Source organism: Vidua chalybeata, chromosome 3 (genome assembly GCF_026979565.1).
Source record: "Vidua chalybeata isolate OUT-0048 chromosome 3, bVidCha1 merged haplotype, whole genome shotgun sequence".
Taxonomy (NCBI): Eukaryota; Metazoa; Chordata; class Aves; order Passeriformes; family Viduidae; genus Vidua; species Vidua chalybeata.
In genome coordinates, this window is record NC_071532.1 from 106,259,741 (window position 1) to 106,285,354 (window position 25,614).

Consider the following 25,614-nt stretch of genomic DNA (forward strand, 5'->3'; position numbering starts at 1 on the left):
TCCCCGGGGAGCTTCTCCGGCCCCGGCTCCGCGGCGGGGACCGAGCGCCACACAGCCTCACGGCCCCGCCGCGGCCTGGAGAGCCGCCGGCTGGGCCTGGCCCGGCGTGACCCCGTGGGGCGGGGGAGCCGCCGCCGCCGCCACCCCCTGAGGGTTGAGCCGAGAGCTGGGGAGTTCAAGGGCAGGGGGAGCGGCTGCCCGGGGCCGCGGGGGTGAAAGGCAGCGCTGGCACCCGGGACGGGGCTCAGCCGCCCGTCCTGGGGGGCTGGAGCCGTCTGCTCGCCCAGGGAGGCTCTTGCCAGGAGCTGACCGGACAGCTTGGGCGAACAGATCTGCCGAGGATGCAATGTCCATAATTCTCTGTGGAAAAGTCTTTTCACACTCTGGTGAGCTTCATTTTTAAGAAATCACCTTGATATCCGGGCTATCGGGAGTGCGCTTTTGCTTCTCCCATCGCGCCAGTCACCGGCACCATCCCCTGTGTTTTGCCTCAACCTGCGCTTCGTGTTCCTTGCTCGGTCCTTGGAAAGCTCATTTCTCCCCACCTCCCTCCTTATCGCAGATGCTTGTCAGAGGGGCTAAGAATACAACGCGTTACTCTTTTCAACGCGGATGCCTTTTCAAATGCTTTTCAAATTACTCACAAACTATAACCCTTCAGCCTGTCCACGAACCCAGTCCCTTCTCGGCGATGTAGGAATCATTCTCTCACCACTTGTTGCCCTATACAGAACTTATAAGAGTACCTGCGCATAAGCCCGGAAAACAAAAGCTTTGTGAAAGAAACATAGCTGAGGAACACAAGCATACAGCTGTAGGTGACAAAGTCTCAACCTTTCAATTCTCACACTGACTGGTTTGGCACTGCTGGGCAAGTCATTTCAGTGCTTCTTACTTCTTTAACCAAAAAGAATAGTATAATGAAATTACTGAGCACGTGATTCTGTTAGGCTCAAGCAAACTTTATCAAAGTATTTTTACTGTTTAAAGATGGAAAGTGCGATAATATTTTAGTAAAGAACAATAAATTTATAACACTATTATTCTGTTTTACCTGCATACTCCCACATCTTTCTCTTCAAGATTACAGTCTGTAAAAGAATGGTAGAATGTGTACTTAAAAATAGAAAATATGCAACAATGACGTCGGGCTATATAAAAAGAAAATCAGCTTTTTAAATATCCAAGCAAAAAAAAAAATACTGTGAATAGCAGCAATTTTTTAGCTTTATGAGATACTCCAAAATACAGTGCATTTCGGGGTGGGAACTGTAATGTCTCATCTGACATCCTCTATTTAGAGCTTGTAATCTATGTTAGCAACAGTGCTTCATCTCCTGTCCCAGAATCTCCAGTGCCTTTCAAAAGTAGAGTAGTTCTGCTCCATGAGATTGGTTTTGGTAGGTTTTATATTCTTTGTTTCTAAATTTATTTATTTAAAGGTTATGAAGGGACATAGTAATTTAATACACTTGTAGGCTAAAGGAGTATTTTAATTAAAAACCTACAAGGGGTTTTGTGAATGGTATTTGGAAATCACATCCTTTTAGCCTTCAAAAGTAGGAATAGAAGGAAACTGCAAGAGACTGCCCCTTGCCAAACACCAGGAGATATGTCCAGTAGCAGTATTACATCACATATATAATGACAAATAATGTACTTTAACATTTCTATGCTGTAGTACTGATAGGCCATGAAACTCAGATATGGTTTTCAAATTCTACTGGTCTGGAAACTAATGTTGATCTTCAAGTTTTTGTACTTGTCACAAAAAATATCCCCATTTTGGGAAAACCAACAGATGAGTGGCCCAAAAAAGGGCCCAGGCTGCACCAGTTACAGTGAATGTCATAACTCAGGATTGCAGTCATGGCAGGGCTGTTTGGGGAAGCTTGCATAACATCTGCTTGCAACATGCCTGATTCAAACCAGCACTCTTCCTCTCATGAACACTGATGAGTTTTAAAAAGTAAAATAAACTCAGTCAGTATGCAAGCAAATTGATTTTCCTGGGTGCCTCTCCAGATCTGCTTGAAATAACAGAAATTCCCCAACTCAAAAGCTATTTATTCTATATTTGCTAGATATTTATATCACAGTTGTGTCCTTTTTTTTTTTTTTTTTTTTTGTGTGTGTGTGTGTGTGTGTGTGTTCTGATCTCATTCCTGTGAGCCATACCCAGAGAGCACTCTTTACGATGCCAGAGCGACTACTGTGGAGAGATTGATGTAGTTAAAAATCCCTGATCTCTGCTTTGAACATTTGTGGTGCTTCATTCTCATTGTGTTAGCATGATATGAAACATAGAAAGACATGCTTCCTTTTGGATGTTTACTTACTGTGTTGTTTTTCACAGATGGTTTTGTTTACAGGTTTCTTAGTTGTCTTGTTCCTCTTAGAAGGTGTGGCTGGTTATTTTGACTCAAATAGCTTATGGCTTTATAGCTTCCATGTCAGCCTCATCACCGTTTTTAGTACTGACGATATAAATAAATCAATCACAAGTTACAAAGTGTGCTTGGTAGCTTTGATTGGATTTTTTTTTAATGCAGAGAACATGTTAACATAGGATTAATATTTTATATCACACATACTTAGAGATTTAAATGTGGTTTTACAATGAAAGATGAATTACTGTAGAAAGGGATTTAGAATAATTTCACTAATCCAATAATTTACTTGTTCCCATATTTTCTATCTGTTGTTGGTTCAAGTGTCATATGAAGACAGAACAGCATTAGAAACCTACTTAGACTCCCTTCAGCACTTTATGTGCATGAAATGCTTGGGGGGGGAAAAAGTAAGAACTCTGAGTAGTGAGAGACAATGAAAAAATTAGGGGGAGAAGGACTGAAGCCACATTCCACTATGTATTACATTAAAAAAAAAATTGTAGCGCTCATTCAGTTTCAAGATTTGTAGTTTGGTCTTACAGACAGATGTCTAAATGCTTCTACAAATAAATGCCATTGGGAAGGACCATATTTCAAATAAAACCAGTTTATAATGAATGCTGAAGCTTACAGCAGTGTTCAATGTCCTTTTACCTCCAGTTGTTCAGAAAAGAGATTAAGGTATCTGAAAAATGTATTAAGAAGAAGCCACACCATCTGCCAAGGCAGCTACACCACTGGGAAATTGGTAAAATATAAAAAATTACTTGAGCAAAAGAGTCCCTTTCTATTAAAAAAGTTTTGGGGAATGAAGCCATATCGGGGCATCATGATGTAAAAAGACGTTAAAAAATTACCCAGGATGGAAAACCTTGTTTGCTACATAAATGATATTTAATGACACAAGAAATATTTGGAGATGGATGATTTTGTTGTCACATGTCCCTATTTTACCAGGAAATCGGGAATTACAACAAAAGAAAAAGTCCTTCATTCCTTATTCAGAACTTTTGCACAGAGTTTCTTTCTAGTAGGGACCAGAGGGCTCTATTCAGTGAATTACCATTTGCTTCGATCATAGGTAATTTACCAGAGAATACTTTGCAGTATCTCTGAATAGCAGTAACATTCCAAAGAATGGAAATCAAATCATCATTTCAGGCCTCTATTTATAAGCTCATATGTGTGCCTCTCAATCATGCTGTCAGCTCCTCCTGGTTTCAGTTGAATCTTGAAATAAAAAAAAAGATTCACAAGAGATCTTGCTTTTGTAAATGCACCCTAAGCTTTTTCCTGAGGGACATGTTAGGAAATTAAGATTGTGTGGTTATTCCTTTGAGAACTGTCCATTATGAAGATAAGCCCATGGGATATAAGTTTGGAAACTTCAAACAAGCAGTGTCCAGGAATCAGGATTTGTACTACCTTGAACTGGAACAGAGAACATGATGCAATCACTCCACATTGCAGGCATTTTGCTATGTTATTATAGAAGGCTCATTATTTGAAGACTATCACTGTCGTTTAAAAGTGGATAATAGTTATGATTTCAAATTAAATACTTAATGTCCAGCGCCATTATCAGCACACCTATCTGAAGATTGTTTTCCGCACTAGATAATATCAGTGCAACTTGAAGAGGGATCGGAGAGTAGGTTTTTTAGATAACATTAAAAGGGAGTGGTAAAACTTCCCTCCTAATATTTCAAAATTATCTTGCCATCACATCTGGCCATTAGCTTCCATAATATTTTTCCTGTTGAGCTAAGGTCACAGCAGATAGTTTTTCTAATAATAATTGTGTGAAACTCATAGGCTGATGATATTGCAGCCAGGCATCTGCAGGGTCTGTTTTTCACTATCGTTCAGGCTGTAAATTACTTCCATCTTGGACAAAAGTGGCAAATCATCTCACTTTGGTGCTTATGATCATTAATCATATGAAAGTAGCACTGCCAGCCTGTTACTATGCTGGGTGATGTATAGCTTTGTAGTAAAAACCAGACTCTGTCCTAAAATGCTCACAATAAAAATAGGCATTTATGAACACGTGTGTAGATAAGCCTCAGCACCAGATAAATGCATAATGGCTTGATTAGGATCACATGGCAAGTCCATCAAAAACATTATTGGTTCGTAAATCTCTCTAGTCCTCACACACAATCTTAGGTTTCGAAGCAGGGTTTTTTGTTACAGGTCCAAGAACAAGCTCATAAAATACACTACCATGTCATCATTGTAGTTTCACTTAAAAGTGTCTTTGAGAATTCATCATACATTATTTCCAAATGTGTGTTATCTGGTACAAACAGTTGCTCAGGCTGCCTTGAATTTTTCACGGGCTTATGCATTTCACACTTATTTTAAAATTGAAGCTATATTCCATTTTCTTGTGCACTTACAGTCCAAGAGTCCAGCAATGTGTGGATACTTCTTTCAATGCATGATTATCAGGAATGCTGATTCACCCATGAAACAATGACTTGCTTTTCCAGTGCATAGCTGACTTCCTAGAAGCATTGGTTCCTTAAGCTACTTCCCTCTGTGTGGCAGCCTAGAAGGTTTAGCATTCCTTCAAGGACCATTCATCCTACGCCGAGGAATGTGCTGTCTTAGTCAGTGGAATTGCCATTTGCAGGATAACCAGACCCCGTTCTCCTATTTATTTTTCAGTCCCAGTTCCTCACAGTGTGTTCCTACTCTGTGTGCACACACTTACAAAAGGCTTCAGGCAACAACTCCTCTCTCAAGTTAAGGTCAATCAATACGGCTGATGTTTAATTATAGGTAGCTGACAGTGTCCTCTGGCATAGGCTAACCTTGTTAAATATAAGGTTTAAAAATATCCCTTTAAAATTAATTTTCTGCTTGTTTTTAGATGCCCTGTGTGTGCTGGTTCTTCTGTGACCTTGACAGGCCTGGCGGTGACAGCTAAAACCCTCCTTTACTTTGTCAACACTGAGATTCACTCCTATATTATAAAACAAGTCTGGGAGTTGTCACTATCTTCCACGCCACTGCATCTGATCTCTCCTGACAAAGGGGCATGAGATGGTTGTATTCATCTCATGAATACCCTGTTAGAGGTTTTTCAGCAGACACAGTCTGGGCTGTTTGCTTCTATTCACCACACGGTAAGAAAAGGACCATTTGCTTCTGTTCATCTAGCGTACTGCCAGAGAATAGGCTGTATTAAATGCAGAGTCTAAAAGGATTTTAGTGATGTCTTGATTGTAACAACATTCTAACTTGAAAATTTCCAGTTTTAAAGAAAATATTTTTTACATTATACAAGAGTTGCAGTTCTTTCTTAAGATTTTTGTTACTCCTATGCTTTGTCAACATTTTGACTCCTAAGGGAGGACAGCACTACTTAGAAGAGCTTTTAAGAAACCAAATTCACTAGGACACTGATTCCTATTGTAGTAGGTCAGCATGTCTCCAGCTGTACTCTGATTTCCAGTAATAGACCTAGTCTTCTAAATCAATAAGTGATTGCAGCCAGGACACCTGCACCATTACACCAGGTAAGTCCAGCCTCACCTCCTTCTATGCTTACCTTTGGGTTTGTCAAATTGTTGCTGAAAGGGCCCCCAGGAAAGGGTTAAGCATGTTAATGAACTTGTGTGTTTAAGGAAATGGAGATAGTGTATTTCAAATAGTGAAAGAAAATTTAAAACAGTCCAGCACTGCAAAACAACTTTCTAATGTTTTAGCTTAGAGTTTTGTAAATTCTTTGACTTTTCTACAGTCATGATATCTGTGGTTTAAGTTCTAAATATATAAAACCTGTTTAATAGAATCAGTAACCCTTGTAACAAAGAAGTATCTTCTATTCTAAAATGTCAAACTATTTTAAACATTAAACAAAACCAGGGAGAATAGAATCTCTGCAGTCCGTGTTTTGAAATGTAAGACTCCATGTATTTTAACAGAAACAAAAGGCAAATTTCTTACTATCTTCCCTGAAAATTCATAAGTAGGAGCTCTAATTAGATCTCATCCAGTTAAAATGTAACAATTAATCCAAACTGCCTTCAAATGGAGCAGTGCATTGTGACGTGCATTATAAAGAGAAATAAATTATAGCTATCAAGTGTCAGATTTTACTTCTGTTACTCACCCATCACTGAACTTTGAGACTAACCATCCTATTTTAATATTTCTGAACAATGTGATTTTAATTGTTGTGATTAAAGGATTGCAGAAACGTGTCCCACGTGAAGATGACACTCAGTGAAGTATTACCTCTGCGTTTAGAATTACCTTTGATCGCACTTGTAAATTCGCAGTGGATTTCCCATTAATTAGTGTGAATTAGATAGTTGTGGCTGTTCAGTTTAGGTTAATTCTAAATGTTTTACAGTGCATCGCTAATTATTGGGGGGGGGGAACCCAACCCTTATTAAACAGCCCGCAGGTGCAAGGGGCGCGTTCACTCTGCTCCGTGTGTTTCTAGGGGCTGGCAGCTTCTCCGCGGTGTTGGCCTTGGATACTCGTATAGCTCCTGCCACCACCACGGGACCTCCTCGGCCCGCAGAGAGCGGCTTCTCCAAGGACCAACACGGCGCAGAGAACTCGGCTCAATCCTTCCCTCCCCGAGGATCGCATCCCGTTTTCCCGTTTGTTTCGCCCTCGGGAGCTCTGCTTCCCAGACAGCGCGCCGCTCTTTTGTCTTCGGTGCGAGGCCTCGGCTGAGCTCCTTTTCACTGTGTCAACTCTGGCCCGTAATTAGCGCTCGCCGCACAATGAGCCATTCCCGCTCTCCAAAGAGCTCCGCGTGCGGCTGCTCCCGCCGGGGCCGAGGGGCCGGGCAGGTGCCTAAACACAGGCACCACTCCCCACTGTTGTAGGTGCCGCGGCTTGACAGACGGACACGCAGCTTGACAGACGGTCCTTTGTTCCGCAGTCGGGACAGAGCTGCCTTCGCAGTCTCAGGCCGGGCAGGGATGTTTATTTCTGCTGTGCTGCGCCAGGTCCTGCCCGGGTACCGCCGCAGCGACACGGGGGTTCTGGCATGTAAAGGCGGGTCGCGGCGAGCCGCAGACACCCCAGCCCTCGCCTCTCCCCGGAGGACAGGACAGAGCAACGCAGTGCAGGGCAATCCCCGGGGAAGCCGCGTGTCTCCCCCGCACAGCGGGTAGCGATCCTTACGGACACCCCTTCGCTCCCCCCGCAGTACCGGGGCGGAGCTCTGCCCGCCCCGCCTGGCGCCGCCGCGCCTGCGCCGCTCAAGGCGGGACACCGAGGAGTTCCGCGGCGGGCGGGCGGTCCCGGGCTGGACGCTGCGGGACGGGCGGGTGAGTTCGCTGCGGGGACAGGCTGGGCAGGGGCAGCGCGTTCCGCAGAGCCGGCGTTCCCTCGGCTCCTGCCGGCGCTCAGACTTTGCCCGCGGCCGTCCCTGGGGCGGGCGGGCTGAGCCTCCCCGCTGCCTCCGCCCTGCTCCGAATCGGCCGCGTCCCGCAGCAGGAGCGACCCTCGGGGGGCTCGGCCTGGCCCCTCCCGGGGCTCCCTGGGCGATCTGCCTCCGCGACGGTACCGTGGTATTGCCTCATCGCCTAAAAATACCTCCTGGCGGGCTGGTTTGGCCGCGGCGGGAGGCGCGGAGCGTGTGCCCGGCCTGGCTCTCGGGGTGCGGGTGAGTTCAGGTGTCGCAGCCGCGGGGTTGTCCCAAAATAGGTTCTTTGACCTGCTGTGCATGAGGCTAATCCACACACAGAGCCAAGGTACTTGATTTATCTGCGGTTCTGAGCCGAAAGAAGGGCTGCGTGGTAAATGGACAAAGCCAGCACGACTATCAAAACTTCTCACTCTTTATACATGTTAGCAAACATAGACTTTAATGTTCACTGGCTACAAGTTTGCATAGTTCTCTTATTAGTGGGTATTCTGTCTTTATTGGTTAAATTATTCCCTTACTTCTCGTGCTAAGTAGTCTGCGTGTTCGGTCTTCTTTTACGTAGGTGGTTTTCTTGAGTTGATCTATAAGTTGCTTGTCATGATTTGCCCTGCCGAAATTACCTGTTATTCACTTAGAAGTGATTTCAGTACAGTTGCTGAGCTGACTTTATTTCTTCCTTATCGTTCTGGAAGTTCTGCCCAGTGTCTTTGTGGCCTGTAAATTGTGCATTATTTGTGTCCACCATCAGTGGTATATCCTTCTTCCCAAGCTTTGCTTAGCCTCCTCCCCTTTAGGTCTGAGATCGTTGAAGCACATCAAGTCCTAAAACTTAACAATTAATTCTTAATTCTACAGACAAGTAATTTATCTAACACCTGGACATCAAGGTTGTGGACAGGTTTCTTTCTGAGTGCACAGCTCCTTTAGCCAGCTGGAGAGGAAGCATGAATGCTGTGGTTTGTACCTGAGCACATCAGTTACATTCAGGCCATTAGGTTTGATGCTCATCTCACTATTAATTTGTACTTGCCATTTCTCTGTAGCCTCCCATCTCTCTCTGGCATGGTACAGTGCAATTTTCAGCTGTAATTTTTGTGCTGTGCACAGCTCTCAACTGGAGAGTTTGTTCTGCCAAAGTTAGTAAGGGGTTAGCAGGCTTTCAGGGGAGGGGGCTGCATGTGCTTCTGTGGGTATTTCTGCCCTTCACAGCAAGAAAAACCTCACAGATAGTTTCTGTTTTGTTTCTCTTGTGTTAAAATAACTGGAAGTGTGTGCTCAGAAGTATTGACCATAAAATTATTTGCCAGAAAAAATATGCCTATTGAGGGCTGCCTGTTTGGAAACCCTGGCTGTGAAAGGTCGCTGCTGGGTCAAGTGGCCCATCTTGGTGGGGCTCGAAACCCCTGGGGCTGTGTGGGAATGGCCAGGAGTATCCTAACCCCAATTAATAGATGTAGCTGTGGTGGGCTGCTGGCATTTGCAGCTTCTTCCCATGTTTTAAATTTAGGTTCTGGAGGTGGTTACTTTTTGCCACTGACGCAAAAATTACATACCAAAATTCTTAACATTTTAAACAGCAGCTAGGGATGTATGTCAGAAGTTGGTGGGAGGAGGTGGTTTGTGCTGGCTGGGTTGACATGCTGAGCTAAAGTGCTTACAGTGCATTCTGATGGTTATGTTCTAACAGCTTTTGGCCATAATAAACATCAATATGCTGTACAGGATGATTCTTCACTTAGAGAGATTAAGAAAAACATTTCTTCTAAGTGTAATTGCTTTTGTACTGTAGAAGGAACAGCAGCTTTCACAGCTGACCAGTTTTGAATACTATTCATGCACATTTGAGGCCAGCCTAATGTAGCCAAAGAGCTAATTTGAAGAGCTGCTTCATTGTGTCTGTTTCTTTTTAACAGCTCTGATGACAAGTCACAGAGGATCAACAAAAGCAGATGGCAGGAGGTGGCTCTTGTTGCTTTGGGAAGTAGCCTACTGGAGTGAAAGATTAGAAGATAAGCACATTAACACAAACCACAAAGAATTACTTTGGGCTAAACACAAAAAAAAAAAAAAAAACAAAAAAACCAACCAAACAAAAAAAAAACAAACAAACAAAAAAAACCATGCCAGAGTATTAAAATTGAATTTGAGAGAAGTTTGAAAAAATTACACTTTTTAAGCATTCCAGTTTCACTCTGCTCACTTGATACTGAGAGTTCTTTTTTTCCCAAGTGCAATACAGAGTTCCAAGAGCAACAAATAGATATGCATATAACATCATCATGTACCAGCACAGGCTTGCCTGATAGATGTAGGGCTCTGGCAGAACATTTGTGGGGGAAAAAAAGACTATACCTCATCTTGTGTGACATGTCAGAGGTGTGCAAAATATGTTTTGACTTAATGCGTAACAGCACCAGTTAAATTATAGGTTGACTGGTGTAGGGTTTTTTTGGAGGGTTATATATTTTTCTACAGCATGCATCTCACATGGATTTTAACTTTCAAGTTGAAAGAATACCAGTATTCAAGTACCAAGGAGCATGAATTAGTACTGCATGTGGTGGGTTTATTTTTGTGTTTTTTTTTGATTTGTGCTGCAGTGGATGTTGTTTTCCCCTAAACTCCACATCTTATTAAATTAGATCTCAAAGTCATGTAAAATTCATATTAGTGGTGTTGTGCATACTGCTTTGTTCAGGAGTGTGATGGCTGTCACTGCTTAGCTTGATGCCACACACAATGACATAACTTAGTCCTGAACCTGCCAGGGGCAGATCATCATCTGTGTAACCAGTGGTTGTCAGGGATAACTCTGTGAACACAGTTGCAACTGAAAATTTCTGTTTTCCTGTGAGTTTTTCCAATTTTAGAGTGATTTTATTTTTAAGGGTGTTTTTGGGAGTTTCTGGCTTTTTGTGACTTTCTGTGACTTTCTTCAGAGCATTCAAAAGTGACTGTAATGAGATCAATGTGGGATTCTTCATTTCTTTTGACTCAGCAGACTAATCCTGTATCATATTTAGTTTTTACAAATCCAGGATTTTCGTGCCAGCTGACAGTAGGCCAGAAATGATAATTCACAGTTTCTGAGTTGCACTGCAACAATGTCTTGAGGTAAGGTAGGAAGGGTAACCTGACAAATCTTGCCCCTTTTAAGTAATGCACAGTTAAGGTGAAGGTCACTCAAATGCCTGCAGTGGCAGTGCAGTTTTTCTGCAACCATCTCATAATGCTGTGTAAAATCAGGGAAGTTTAAACCATGCCACTCAGGGAAGGAATGTGATTTTTCTTCCTCCCTTTACAGAGGTATGGGCATGTATTTTCACATCACACTGTTATTATTGTGAAATGTATTTTGTACATTTATGAAAAAGTAACCTTGCTCCTGAACGTCTGGAACAGATGTGTGGTTCATGTGTCATTAAATTAGAAACTGCAGGAAAACAAAGAACCATCTGGAGACTTGGTGGGGGGGCGAGGTTGAGGTTTCTGGTTAAATGTATTATCAACACAGGAAAAAATATAAAGAGTGCTTCAGCTACAAAAAGAGCCAAAGTGTGATAAGCATTTTGTTTGGTTTTGGTTTTAAACCATTTTCTTTTTGTAATTAGGGGAAGCACCAGAATGAAAGACATGGACAATATCAAAACTGTAAAGAAAGAATGGTAGGTGCCAGTTCTCCTCATTTTTTGTCTTCCTTTCCCACTGCTGTTTGTGTGTCCTGTCATTACTTTTCAAACTTTATGTTAAATTCTAAAATACGGTATTTTTACTGTATTCATCTGTTCCACATATACTGAAAGTTTCAAAAAAAATCCTGTTGTTTTGCTGAAAGATTTTTCATATACCTGAAATGTTTCCTAGATGCAAGAAGCTGTGTAAATATTTTAATTTAAAATAGCAAGGCAGCCTTTCAAATTTCTAACTCACTGTGCAGCTCTGCATCTGATGTGGAGGTGTTTGCTTTCCAGTTCTGTTTCTGAGGTAAAGGATAGTGAATACCTACATTAATACTTCAAGTTTCTTTTGTTCTATTAGAAAACTAAAATGCAGACAGCATACTTTTGAAATTTGTTCTTTAAAGTTATTGAGGTTTAAGATGTTAATCTCCAGGGATTCTTAGTGTTGCATAGGTGCACTGCAAACAATTCAATTTTATGCAAATATATCTAATTAGCATTCTAGTACATATTGCTGCTCTTGAATTCAATGCAGAGTTTTATGTAAAATTGGATAATTTTTCAAGAGCTGGGATTTTTATTTTCTGAATTGCTTAAAATAGACTTTTCTGAATCTCCCGTAGGAGTAACTCCTGCAATGTTTATGAAAAGCTGCATAATCTTCTTACTATGCAAAGAACCTATACTGAGATAATCATTCAGGTTGCATATTTCTGCATTTTGATTGGTGAAAATCTAACAAACAGCTGTCACATATACAGTGTTCTATAAAAAGATGTGGTTGATGCATCTTTTTTAATACCCTGCTAGTCTCCACAGTGTTGAAGGCTTCCACTGTATTTCTTTAGCACATTCCAGTGGTGTTGAGTTACTTGAGTTTCCCTAATGCACTTTCCAAAACAGTAATGGTGGTTCTGGGATGGTGCTAGGAATGGGGAGATTCAAGTTGGGGTTGATGAGTAAATCCTAGGGCAATTTTCTTGTATTTTTTAAAACTTATGGCAAAGGAACCCAAGCCTGTATCACAGAATTGCTTTAAGGAAAGCCTTTCATTGGTGTGAAGCTAGGTGTATGATGGTTAGAAGTATGAATAATTTAACTTGCATTCCTGGCTCTGATACCAAGTTTAGAAGCTTTGCATAGATTAGTTCATCTTTTCTGATGATGTTCTTCAGCTCGTGCTTTTGAAGTGCAAATTGTAGCAGTTAGAGATTGGTAAGAAGTTTATAAAAAAGGCACAATGTGAAGTTGACCTGATGCTTTGTACTTAGTAAACTGAGTAAGCTGGGTGCAGGGGAGTGTGCCTTCTATACTTAATGGTACTGAGATTTTGAGGTACCTACTTGTCTTCTAATATGTCCTCTGAGGAGTCATTCTTTCTTCTTTGTTCTGCAGGGTGTGTAAATCAGGAAATGATGATCAGATTTTGAATGGTACAGAACAAAACTGTGACTACTTTGTAGATAACCTTTTTGAAGAAGCTCAGAAGGTTGGTGCTATGTGTGTGCCCCCAACTACAGTCAAGAACCAGGTAGGCAGTGAAGAAAAAAATAGTCATATTTGTTGTAATAGCACTCCAGGACTATTCTGGAAAACAGATTCTTTTCCAGTACACTAGTAAAAAATGCACACAGAATTCCGAAAGCTGTAGGAACAGCCTCCCATCTCCCAGTCAGCCAGGCCTTTGCTGCTGGGCTTTTGGCTCTCACTGCTTTATAGTCAGTTTAGAGTCATTCTAGAACTGATGCTGGCATTGGCTAATGCACTTCTGCTTTATTAGGAAGGAGAGTGAGGTGAGCAGGAGTTCAAGGAATGACAAGTACTGTTACATAAGAAGTTATTTAAGGAGCTGCAGCCTTTTTATGCAGAGGCATAGCCCAAATATTTTTCATTTGGTCTTATTCTTATAAATATGGTTGTAGTGGGATGTTCAGTGTGGGTTTGTATCTCGGTGAGTCTGTCCTTTTCGTGTTTTTCTGTTACTCATCAATGACTGGTAAGGGGAGGGAGAAAAGGCCATGTAGAACAAAGATGACAAGAAGAAATTTGGAGTGGGCATTGCTAGAAATTATGTTCATAGATCCTTAATTGACCCTGGAAGAAATGAAATGTCAAGAGCAATATCTTAAATTGCAGTCCTGAAATAGTGTTCCATGGCATTAGTTATGTCAATGCTTAAATGGGAAGTTGGTGTGGAATAATTAGTCCATGTTAAATTTGCATACTGGCTCACTGTAGAGGAGCCTTCCCAAAATTAGAACTCTTTCCATATGCATTGGTGCCATGAGACACAAGAGTTTTTGATGGAATCTAATCTTGCTGAGTGCTGTCTACTTCTTTTGACAGATCACCCAGTGGAGAGACAAGGAATTCTATTCAGCAGTTTGCACTTGCTGTTCATTTATGTAGCAATCACCTATCAAGTCAAACTGAAAAAAAAAAAAAAAACCAAACCCAAACTTGTCAGGTACTATCAAGCCTCATTCAAACTAATTTTCAACTGAGGTGAATTCTGCATTTGTGGTCTCATCTGTGGCCAAGTATCTGCCAAGGCAGTGTTACTGCAGGGATCAGTCCTCGATAACCAAATGCTTCCTTGAATGGCATGGTGCATTAATAGGAAAATACAATCTCAAATATCCATCTTACAGTTGGAGAGATTTCAGTAAATATTGCAATGGCTAGAAGTTGGAGTAGTAGATGATTTTTGGCAAAGTTAAGGAATTGCTGAGAATTTATTTTTTCATTCCCCTAACCACCAAGGTTATGAATACACCCAGGAATTCCAGGGTAACATAAGTGTATGGCTGTCTGAAAGTAAATTTTCTGATACTTGCTTCATTTCCTGAGTGAAATGCTTCTGCATGCATCATCTCAATGCCTTTACTTTGAGAAAATCCTCCTGAATTATTGGAACAAGGCTTTACCCTAATAAATCCCCAGCTGGACTATTCTGGCACTTGGTGTTCCAACACCAGGCATGTATGCTCTCAAATTAGCTCTTGAAGAGTTGCAGCTGGCTGGGGTAGCCCAGCTCTTTTTTTTTTTTTCCTCTGCTGAATTGAAGGAGTGTTCTTGATCTAGGAAGCGTAAATGATTGGGGGAAGGTTTGTTTATAACCCTGACTGACACAAGATACTTAGAAATGTCACTTACCCCTTGCAGTTGCTGTGCCTGTTGGCATGGGGCCAAGGCAGATTACAGTGAGCCTGCTCTCAGTATTTTTAGTCCATGAAGTGGATGATTTATAATCACAGGGTATGTGGATATACCAAGCTTCTTTTTCATCAGTGCTATAATGAGAGTTGTTCTTACTCTGTAGGTTGATGTAATCATTAAACTTTGGAAAAATGGGTTTACGGTAAATGACGGCGAACTTCGGAGCTACGCTGATGTTGCAAACCAGCAGTTCTTGGAGTCCATTAAAAAGGGGTAAGCGAGTTTTGTGTTCTTAACCAGCCTGAGTTAATGTGCTTTGGGTAGCACTTAGCTTATGCTCTAAATTTTTTACGTGACTTTGCTGCACTGCAGTGTCCCTGTAGGAGCACAGGCCCTGCCAGTCTCGTTCCTGCAGTGCTAATGGCTGTTGGAACATCAACAGGTTTAACACAGCTCTCAGTGGCAGTAGTTGTACAGTTGCTGATGAATAGATAAAAGCCAGTGTTGGCAGGGGGCACAGCAGGTGCACAATGAAATAAAGAATAAATCAGTGCCCAATAAGAGCTATAGATCAAATGGTATTTTGACTAATGAACTCAATGCACAAGAGGTTGAACATTTCTGGTTCTATGATCTTTGTTTTCTTTTTGTTGATGAAAAGCCTTAAATGGGCACAGATGTTCTATGTAGCATCAAGCAACTCTGATTAGTCTTAAATTTCTGACATTTTTCCAAGTACAAACTTGCTGTTGTGTAAATATAATAATCTTATATAAATTCCTGTGTTAATAGCCATCTTTCATTTTTCCCTGTATTAAAAGTTTACATGCTGCCCTGATTTCTTCTACTGTTTGCAGTTGTTGCTTTAAAAAAGGAGTTTGACCATACTAACCAGTATTATTTTGAGCCTTTAATTTGCAATCTGCTTCTTTACCCCTTACAAATGGAGAGTAGAATATAATTTTATGGATAATGTAATTTAATACCTCCTTATCAAGCATGTGAAATTACTATGTCATTATATTTTTCTTTTCCATATTTTGCTAGGCCACCAAAAATGCTAATTTTACACTATTTCTCTTGTATGTCTGTCACCTATGTTAGTTGTAATAGCAATTAACTGCACTGTTTAAAGCCCTTTGTGTGCATTCATCAAAAGTTTGCCACTTTTATTCCACTGTTTGCCTGTGAAGATGCTAATTATGAGATGGTTTCTGCATAATCATTGATGGTGGAGAAGCATTTAGTACAGCCCCTGTGCCAGCTGAGCCCCACCACCCGAAATTGTACGGTCTGGCTGAGAGCTCACAGACAAAGGCATTGTTGTATTCTGCTTCATGCAATTAAAGCATTACCAAGGTGACGTTACTGCACTAAAGAGTGGAGCTGTTAGTGATGATATAATTTTTCGAAGCTGAGATCTGTGTTTGTCATTAAATACATTGTGTCTAAAGTCAGTTCTTCTTTAAAAGCCTTTTTCTTTTTTTGTTTTCCCTATGGAGATAAAATAATTAAACCTTTTGCAGCAGTGTATGGCAACACTGAACTTCCTACACATTAGGTGTTTAGAGTGGTAACTGCTGAGTAAATTTCAACATCATTCAACAACTTGCATCATAGGAATTTTTTTAATTATATATTTTCTAGTTAATTTGCTGTTCAGGAACTTGAAGTTATTTGTATGCTATGCACTTAACCTAACTCTGAGTAAATACTTATGAAGTTATTTTTTAAAAGTAGCATCCTTGACAGGCCAAATGTTGAACAGGTATTAATCATTGGTCTATTTTGTATACTGAAAACAGTATAGTACTTCTTTTTGACCTTTTGTTTTTTTTCTTAAGGGAACTGCCTTTTGAGCTGCAAAAGGTTTTTGATAAGGAGGAGGTAGAAGTGAAAGTGGAAGATAAAAAGGATAAGGTGTGTTTGTCATCGAAAAAGCCAATGTTTCATCCCTTTTCTGGACATGGTTACAGATTAGGAAGGTGAGTAGGCTGATGTGATCTATGATTGAGTAGCTGAAGGGAACTATACCTATGGTGAAGGACCAAAATTCAGGTGGCAAGTGATCTCTGGAGTTTTCTAATCTAAGCTCCTGCTCAAAGTGGGGTCATCTGTGGGAACAGATGAGGTTACTCAGGCTTTTATCCAATTTGGTCTTGAAATCCCATAAGAGCAGTGTCTGTGCAGCCTTCTTGAGTGCTGGACTGTCCTTATGGGAAAGAATTTTTCCCTTATATCCAATCTGAATGCCTCTCATTGGAATTTCCACCATAACGAGCATCACCCCTCCTGCAGACCCTGCAGGCTGCTTTGGGTGCCCCACAACCACCACCATCTCTTCCACAGGCTGAACAAGCTGCTCTCCTCCAGCATCTGCTGACAGTGTGAGTGCTCCATCCTGCAGGCATCCTGGTGTCTCTCCATGAAGCTTGGGGGATAATTGGCTCCCACAATCCACTGGATGTGTTGCTGTGTTGATACAGCCAGGAAGCTTTTGGCTTTCTTTGTTCAAGGTCTCAATATTAGCAGAATTGTTTCCAGCTGAAATGCTGTGACTCTTCTATTCCATGATTTTAGAGAAAAGAATCTCTTTTTAAGCTATATTAGCAACAGTTTGAGAAGAGGGGGGAGTATATGACAATCCGATAAAGAGAACTGAAGAAGAGGTTATTTTGCAATCTCTTAAATTGTTCAGTAATTAATCATGCATGTATTGCAGTAAGGCATTTTAGCATTCTACAGTGATCCACGTCTTTTTTGTAGTTGGAGTGTGTTGGCCACTCATGCCAATGCTAAAACTGGACTTGATTTACAACCAAACAACTATTGTATTTTGGAAGGCTGTTGTAGGGCGACAAGCCAGGAGTTCATTTATTTGATCCCTGTGACTTTTGCTTACTGCAGCCACATTATCTGCTTGACATATCCCTGTCATGCAAGACTTGTGTGCCTATAAAAGCAGGCTTCAGCCTAGGGACCAGGACATGTTCAGTGACCAAGTGGCACTGCTGAGTGACCTGCAGGCTGGGGTTCCTAAGCTGTGGTGCAGCCTTGGGTGACCAGCTTGTTTCAATTAAGTGGGAAGGGTTTGGCTGCAAAGGCCCAGAGCTTGTGCTGAGGGAAAGCCTGACCTGGGCAGGAACAGCTGAGGCAGGGGAATAAGTGTGCAGACACAAGACTGATAAAGGTAAAGGGTGAGTGGTTCCAGGCTGACTCAGAGAAGCAAGTATCTGTTTTATGAGTTTCATCTGTTTCTGTAGTACATTCAGTTACTCCATGCTTGAGTATTTACAATAGGGAAAACCTTCCCTTGAGAGATAGGTGAGATGCTGCTAGACTTGCTTTTGATGGCATGGAAATCCTGAGCAAATGGGGGTCAAGAACATAATCTTATTTCATCTACAAGTAGAGCTGTTCATAACAAAACCAAAAAGATCTTCAGTGTGCTGGGTTTCTGCTGCTAACCAGTGCTAAATGCTAGGTTTTTCAGTCACTTGTTGTGCTCTGCCATGCCTACAGCAAGTAATGATCTTGCTTCCCAGTAGGCAAGTTAGGTTGAAACATGCTAATCTGTGAATTTTGGTTGACTGGTCTTGTACACTGAGACATTCTACAACTTGCTCAGCATTTTTTATTTCTTTCTTACTCTTGCTTGTCTATTCTGTGCTGTGCTATCAAAGCCTTTTCCTTAAAAACAAGTAAATATTAGTGCTGATGTTGGAAACATGAGCCATAAGTGTTCCTACTCCATAAAGTAGTGCTCACTTTCTGCAATTAATAAATATCCATTGCATGAATATACCACACTTGCAGCAGGAAAGCTTTGTGGGGCAGCAACAGAGCTGGCTGAGACCTGGAACAAGTTTTAAGCTATAGAACTCCTTTTCTGCAGTTGCATTTGTATGATTAGTCAGAAATGAGAGAGACAAATAACTGAAGAGTTTACTTTAGCTTATAGCCTAGCTAAACCTCTGCTTAACAAATAAGCATATAAAATTAATATTGTATATTTTGTCAGTGTTCCCAGGTGGAGGGATTTTGTAATGGATGAACCATTATGAATTAGTCTGTTGACTAGTTCTAAAAACTTTTTTTGGAGGATCTAGAAATAACATATATGTTGATATAGCTCAGACAAGCTTGATCCTCTGCCTTTTTGTTCTATAGGAGAAATAAGACTTATCAAAACTTTCCAATGTACCTTATGAACCTGTGTAACTAATGAGTATACTTTGTTTTATCTATCACTGTCCAGCTGAATTTCATAGTTTGAAATTTACTAAATTTGCATCCCCACGTTTCTGTTGAGCTAATCTATGCATCTTTGAGACAGCCTCAGAAACATGTTAATTAAACTATTGACTGAAATGCCTTGCAGCAAAGCGAGCTTGCTCTGTAACCTCATTAGGTTAAAGCATTGTGTGTCAAGCTGCCTAACTATCAGTCAAGGTAAGGCATGATACCTAACTGCTGGGCTTTTTCTTGCCAGGAAACTGACAGGATGCTCTTACATCTCTTCCATCTCTAGTTTACATCTTCTGTTGGTAATGTTATAAAAGGAATAAGTTTTAAAAGGAGTTATGATGCTTTGATCTCAGGCTTAGATTCTTGGGTTTTGGCTTTAGTCAAAGCTCCCACCACTAGATGGCTTTATCTGTCAGTTCTGCAAGAGAAAGGTTTTTACGTATAGAAGTGCTTTAAATCTTGGTGATACAAATGTTCTAACTTTCTCTTAAAGCTTCATTTAATGTGCTGGCTTCAGTCTACACACACTTCCTATCGAAAGAATTGCCTCCAGTGCCTGCTGCATATGGAGATGTGACTGTGAGGGAAGTTGGTTTGGGAATGACACCAAAATGTGTGTTCATGCAAGGCAGTTGTCTGAGCTACAGTTGTGACACCACAGCTGAGCACCTCTGCTGTCCTGGAGGCAGCTCATTCACATGAGTTCTAGCAGTGTCTGAACCAGCAACTAAACAGGGAGACAGCAAGAGCTGGACATTGCTGGACTGAAGTATGACTTGAAATTTTATTTTTTTTCTCTGCTTGCAAAACTGTTTAACATTATCTTCTTGGTACTCAAGTTTTTATTCCTGATCTAGAGGGCAATTAAGTTTTATTTCATATTGAGGTCAATCATGAACAGAAGTTGTTTGTGAGATAGTGAGGCAGGTGGGTGCTAGTACATCACTTGTACTAGTAATGCCAGAATATTTTACAGATGTCCATCTTGTAATTTGTTGGTGCCAAGTCCTCGTGCCCCAGCTGATTTCTGTGCAATGCAAAACCGTTCTGTACCTCTTATCTGTCTGCAGTCACAGGGAACATCTCTTAATGCTCACTTGGAAGTGAGATTTCTCGATTCTCATTCTTTCTGCTGAGTTTCTGTGGAAGATACAAAAAGGTACCTCTGCTGGCTGATATCCTAGAAGTTAGGGCAGCACGTAAATGGGCAATAAAAGTTTCTGAAATACCTCTGACTAAACTTGCAAATATGACTCCAGCGTTATTAGCCTGAACATATTAAGTCGTCAGCTAATAATAAATTAGCTGTGACTTTTCTGCCTTATGAATAAACTAATACAGGTACAAGAATGTAAAAATGGGGTTTGTCTGCAGAGCAGGTGTGCAGTATAGTTAAGACTGTTACTCTATGGATATCAGTTACCCAGTTCTCTCTCAAGAAACTAACTCAGCAATTTTCTGTGCAAAGAGCTTTTCTGCAAACTGTCATGTAGTGTTCATGTAGTCTGTGACCACAGCTGAGCTCAGAGGAGAAATGGTAACTCCTTAAATCACTGCTATTGTTCTGCAAGCAAACATCTGGTTATACTCACGGGAGCTGAGAATGTGCCCATTGGATCAGGCCCAGTGAGGACTTAAACTGTGCATGCTGAACAAGCTTAGTCATGAAAGAAGCACTAAGCTCTAGGCATTTCTTCAGCAGATTTTTGCCAGCAGTTTTTTTGTTGTTTGTATTTTAAGACCATTCACTTGGACTGAGGTCCATGAATTCTGTCAAGTCATTTTATGAATCTTTGCCCCTCTGGTTCGGTCAGCTCTGAAAATGCCTTAGGAAAACAAAATCCAACTGCTGTGTGCATCAGTCTGGATTTTTCACGTTAGGTCAATTTTTTCTGATAGATGAGTAATTCTTCTATGCTGAGATAGATGATGCTAGAGTCTAAATCAAGGCTAACAACATTCAGTTAAATTGAATTACTGTAATCACATTATGCTGAAAATTAACTTTGAGTATGCAAATTCAATACTCAACCCCCTTAAAGTTTCACCTGTGTGATTAGAGTACAAAAATGTATGAAGAATCTTCAGACAGTTTTGTCTCTTGTATGTTAATATTTAATTCTCTGGTATTTAAAGTTCCTTTCCATCTTATAAAAATGTTAAACACAAGCAAACTGAAATTCTTTAGTGTGTTTTAGTCTTTAAGGGAAAATAATGGCATATGTGTAGGAAAAAAATAAGGAAGAAAGAAAAAAGCTGATTCTTATGTTAGTGTTCTATATTTGTTAAAATAAAAAGTCATCAGTGCACTCTGCTATGGGGTAGAAAGCTCCAGAAGCAGAGATCTGGGGGAAAGTTTGAGCTTGCATGTGAACACAGAAGCCATAACCTCATGTGGCTTTTCTTTTCAGTGCTACTCCAAAGATAATCTCTAAAGTGAGAGATGATCATCCAGGACCTAATAACAAAAGACACCTGCCTTTAGTACCCTTGAATGATTTGGAGCCTATCACCAATGTCCAGATCTGGTTAGCTGATGGGGAAAGGATAATTCAGAAATTCAATGTTTCGCACAGGTGAGATTTATTTAACCACTGTCATATATATTTGCATCTGAACTATTTGTCTTAATGCCTGTACATTTAAGTCTTTAATTTTTATGACTAATCTACCTCCTCAGTTCACTTAGCATTGGACTGCTCTTCAGTTGTATCTGGAAAATCTCTGAAATTTTGAGAAATCTTTTAGCTGACAAGAGAGCATAAGAGAAATGTGAACTGTTAAAAGTCAGTTCATAACTGAGTGTAAAGGAAAATCTGAGGAAACTGTAGGAGCTCTTTGCAGGTTAGTGAAAGTTAAGGTGTACATATTGCTCATTACTAGAAGAAATAGCTTTTAACATGATAGCTCTCTCACGAAACAACTACATCGGGAGCAAATGGCTTCATAAAAAGCCTGCTGGTCATTGGGCATAGGCAGCACCACATGTGAGAGCTCGAAAAAGGGACTTAGAGTTAAGCCAGAGAAACCTCTGGGGAGGGCTGGAGTTGGTGCACTGGGCAGGGAGGTTCATCCCCTGCATGTCAACATGGACAGAATAGAATACACACAGTGTGTTTAATTCTTAATTAATAAAATTTATGGTTCCCAAAGAGGCTTAGAAATGAGGATAATGTCAGGTGTCAGCACACTGCATGTATGCAAGAGCTTTGAGAAACTGGGATTAACACCTTAACATTAAATTGTAGAGCTACTGTCTTTAGAGACCTTTCTCAAATCCAAATTTGAGAAATTACTGCAGTACTGTACAGTCTTGTCATGTGGAAAGGATATGTTGCCTGTGCTTCTCTGTGAAGCAATTTAAAGGTATCACAGATTTAATACAACCCAGGCTGCTGTCAAGATAAACTGTGAATGTCTGTGGCTGGTCAGAAGGAAAGCTCAGCTGTTGAAGGTTAATGACTGTAGTGTTTTCTTTGACTTGTACTAATTTATTACTGTTAGTAGCCTGAGATATGTACTGAAACACTGTTGTGATGTACTGCTGAAGGGTAAAATGCTATTTTAATTATAAATACTTCATTGAAGGGCTTCATATCTCAGTGATTCGAGGTCCTACACACTTAAGTATATTTAGAAGCTTTTTGTCTTCATAGTAAATAGCCATTTGAACAGCTGCTAAGTGCTTTTTGAGAGGAAAAAAAATGTCTGAGATAAGCAGAAAAACAGCTTTACTGGTGTAATGCTCTTTTTGAAGTACTATGCAATAAATATTCTATCATAACATAGCCTCTCACCACAAGACCAGCACATTTGTGCTGCACACAGTACTTGTGTATAACCTGATAAGACCAGAGGGAAATCCTTTTAGAGCATATATCCTTAAGAGTGATGATTGCATACACAGCACTCCTTTCAGTGCAGAAGACAGTCAGCTATTTGTTAACTAAGGTATAGATTAATAGCATGTAGCACATATGTAGCATATTACCCAGTGTCTGGGTAAATTGATGACTTCTAGCTTTTTGCAGTTAGACTGTGTGTAGGTGCCACAGTAGCTGCTGGCTTAGATATGAGTTGATTACTGGTGAAAGATGGGAGCAGAAGCACAGGAGGCATTGTAGTGTTGCACTGTGGGGAATTGAGACATGGGAGTGCAGCAACTAGGAGAGCAGAGCTGTGTCCTGGATTGAGCTGTATCCCCTCTTCAGCACTTACTATGTTTGTGTGACCCTGGAGCATCAGGAAAGGAACTTGTTCAGCCTGAAGCAGAGAGCTGGTGGCTAATTGCCTGAGTTGCTCTTGGAACCCAATGAAATTTGGTATAATGTGTGTAGACACCTGTAAATGTCCAATCAAAAATTTAGTCCTGCTTGAGGTTTTTCAGGCTCTTGACTTATAAGACCAAGCAGTGTCTCTGTGTTGAGGTCTGCGTGCACAGGAATTAGTTTTTGTTTTGCTGGCGGTGTCTGTCCTGGTGAGGGTGTCTAAGCCATGGAAACTCTTGGGCATCTGTGCTGCTAAACTGTTAGGATGGCATTGCCCCAAGCCAGCCAGCACTTCCTCAGTCAATACCTAGCCATCCATGGTTCAGCTGTTAGTTCAGGTCCTGGACCGTTCCCAGGAGACAGTAAACCTCGTGGGAGACCCTGTGCATGGGGGAGAGGAAGGATGAATTTAGGAATTTGCCAGCAGCCAGTCTGCCAGTTGGTCTCAGGACCAGAGAATGCACATTGACGCTATGTTAATTTTATTTATACAGATGTATCTTCTCATCTTCATTTTGTAATTACATGGGTCGATCCTGATTCTTCCACAGCAAAACTTCTTTTTTGCTCAGCTGTTGCAAGGCTCTTCACAAGCAGATTGAATCTATAGTGAATTCACCATGCCCCTGCTGTGGGGGGATGGGACTATACTTAGACCTAGTCAATGTATCAGCTGTCCAAATAGTTTTTGCAACCCCTTTTTCTTTACTTTTATTATGGTTCCAGTGTGTGGTTCATGTAGCGGAGGCATCTTTATTCTAGCTCTTGGCTGGAGAACCCTCAGGTAAGAGCTCCACCAGCTGGTTAGGAAATGGTAGGTTTGTGTAACTGCCATCTGAGCCACAGTGGTGCATTTGAGGGCTCAGAATAAGATACTCATGCTTGTCCCCTTGGGACTACTCAGAGCATGCAAACCTTGGTCCTTGCCTCCCAAGTGGATCAGGCATTTCAGGATACCACCTCATCTATATTGCTCCAGTTCTGTGCTGTCAGGCATTCCATGCAGTGGTGTTTCATTCCTGTCCCATGGTGGCTGTGTTTGCATGTGTGTGGAGATTGCAGTGCCAAAACTCTAATGCAGAGTTTTTCTTACTCTCTTATCAGAATCAGCCATGTCAGAGACTTCATAACAAAGTATCAAGGATCTGAGGGAAGTGTTCCCTTCACGCTGACCACCTCCCTGCCTTTTCGAGAGCTGCAGGACGAGACACTCACACTTGAGGAAGCCAAGTTGCAAAATGCTGTTGTTGTTCAGAGACTTCGGAAAACAACTGAACCTTTCAGACTCTTAGTGATAAAAGCACCTGACAATGACTACAAAAGTGCTGCTACACCTAATGGACAACTCAAGAATGAGCAAAAGAATGCTATCAATAGTACAAGATCAAATTAGCTTTTAATTGACCAAAAATTATCTGCAGGGTGAACTAGGCAAAACCAAAAATGTAACCAGCAATATGTGGATGCCCTCACATCCTCATGCACTCTGCTCTTTGAGAGCAGAGTGGGTGCTGTGCTGTCGTCTGCTATAATAGAGGAATTTTCAGCTAAATTGGGTGGTCAGAGCCTGGCTGTATAATGTAGCAGAGGTAACTGTACAGCATATTATCCTTAGAATTTCCTTAGGTAAAAAGCTTCTTAGTATTTAATAAGTGGGTCTAGGTGGAACAGTTCTCTGAGACTTAACTACTGATAGCACCTTTTAAGGAAAAATAGTATTTATTTTTGCACTTTGGACTAAAGTGAAACATTTCACTTACATTGTGGTGTAAACTGTTGCAGTTTGCATTCTTTGCACAGTAACTCTTTGACAACCAATACTGCAGGCAAGCTCACATTTGAGCTCTACCTTGAAAATCTTCAGGATGTAACTTTTATCACAAGATCTGCAGTGTAATAATGTTCTGTCAAGTCTTCACATGGTGGTGGGTGCATGTGTGAGAAGATACAAATGAGATAGTTTGGTGCATACTGCATATGAAGTGCCTCAAAGTAAGCTCTGAAGGAATTGTTCTGATGAATGGTTGAAGTGGTTTCTGCTGCTTTTGGACTGCTATGGGTGTCTTGCAGATCAGGTGATGTTAAACTACCTAGCTCATTAGCATAGGGACCCACTTGTAGCTTTGTCACACAGAAACTTCAGCTTTTTTGGCTACTACTCCAAGCAGGAGTAGTAGTTTAGAGGGACACAGTTGTTTTTGTACTGTTTATCTGCCTCTGTCCTGAACTGCCCAGCTGATGAAGACACTAATTGCATGTGGTCAAGTTTCAAAGATGTTGAAAATCCTTACTTGAAAACTGACATTTTTCTCTCCACTTTGCCCCATTTTCCATCCAAATCTTTTATTTTGCTGTTCATGTACTTGAGGCATAAAATTTGTAGCCAACTATTCCATGTTTTGCTAAAAGAGAAAACAACAGAAAGACTTAATATTTTGTACTGTGTTTACTAAGCATGTGGGTTT

At 41.0% G+C, this 25,614-nt stretch overlaps 1 protein-coding gene across 5 annotated transcripts; it reads left to right on the plus strand.

The window, feature by feature from the left end:
• Positions 1–53: 53 nt before the first annotated feature.
• Positions 54–25,580, plus strand: UBXN2A (UBX domain protein 2A). 5 transcript variants are annotated; one of them, XM_053939339.1, is made up of 9 exons: positions 54–386; positions 5,272–5,527; positions 10,818–10,908; positions 11,406–11,459; positions 12,870–13,005; positions 14,797–14,906; positions 16,478–16,618; positions 21,293–21,457; positions 24,254–25,580. In XM_053939339.1, exons 4-9 carry the CDS (start codon positions 11,419–11,421, stop codon positions 24,540–24,542), a joined length of 882 nt encoding a protein of 293 aa, XP_053795314.1. In that variant the 5' UTR covers positions 54–386; positions 5,272–5,527; positions 10,818–10,908; positions 11,406–11,418; the 3' UTR covers positions 24,543–25,580. The 5 variants fall into 5 exon arrangements, with proteins under 5 accessions (XP_053795314.1, XP_053795315.1, XP_053795316.1 ...); XM_053939340.1 differs by lacking the exon at positions 10,818–10,908; XM_053939341.1 differs by lacking the exons at positions 54–386; positions 5,272–5,527; positions 10,818–10,908 and adding an exon at positions 5,903–5,920.
• Positions 25,581–25,614: the final 34 nt, after the last annotated feature.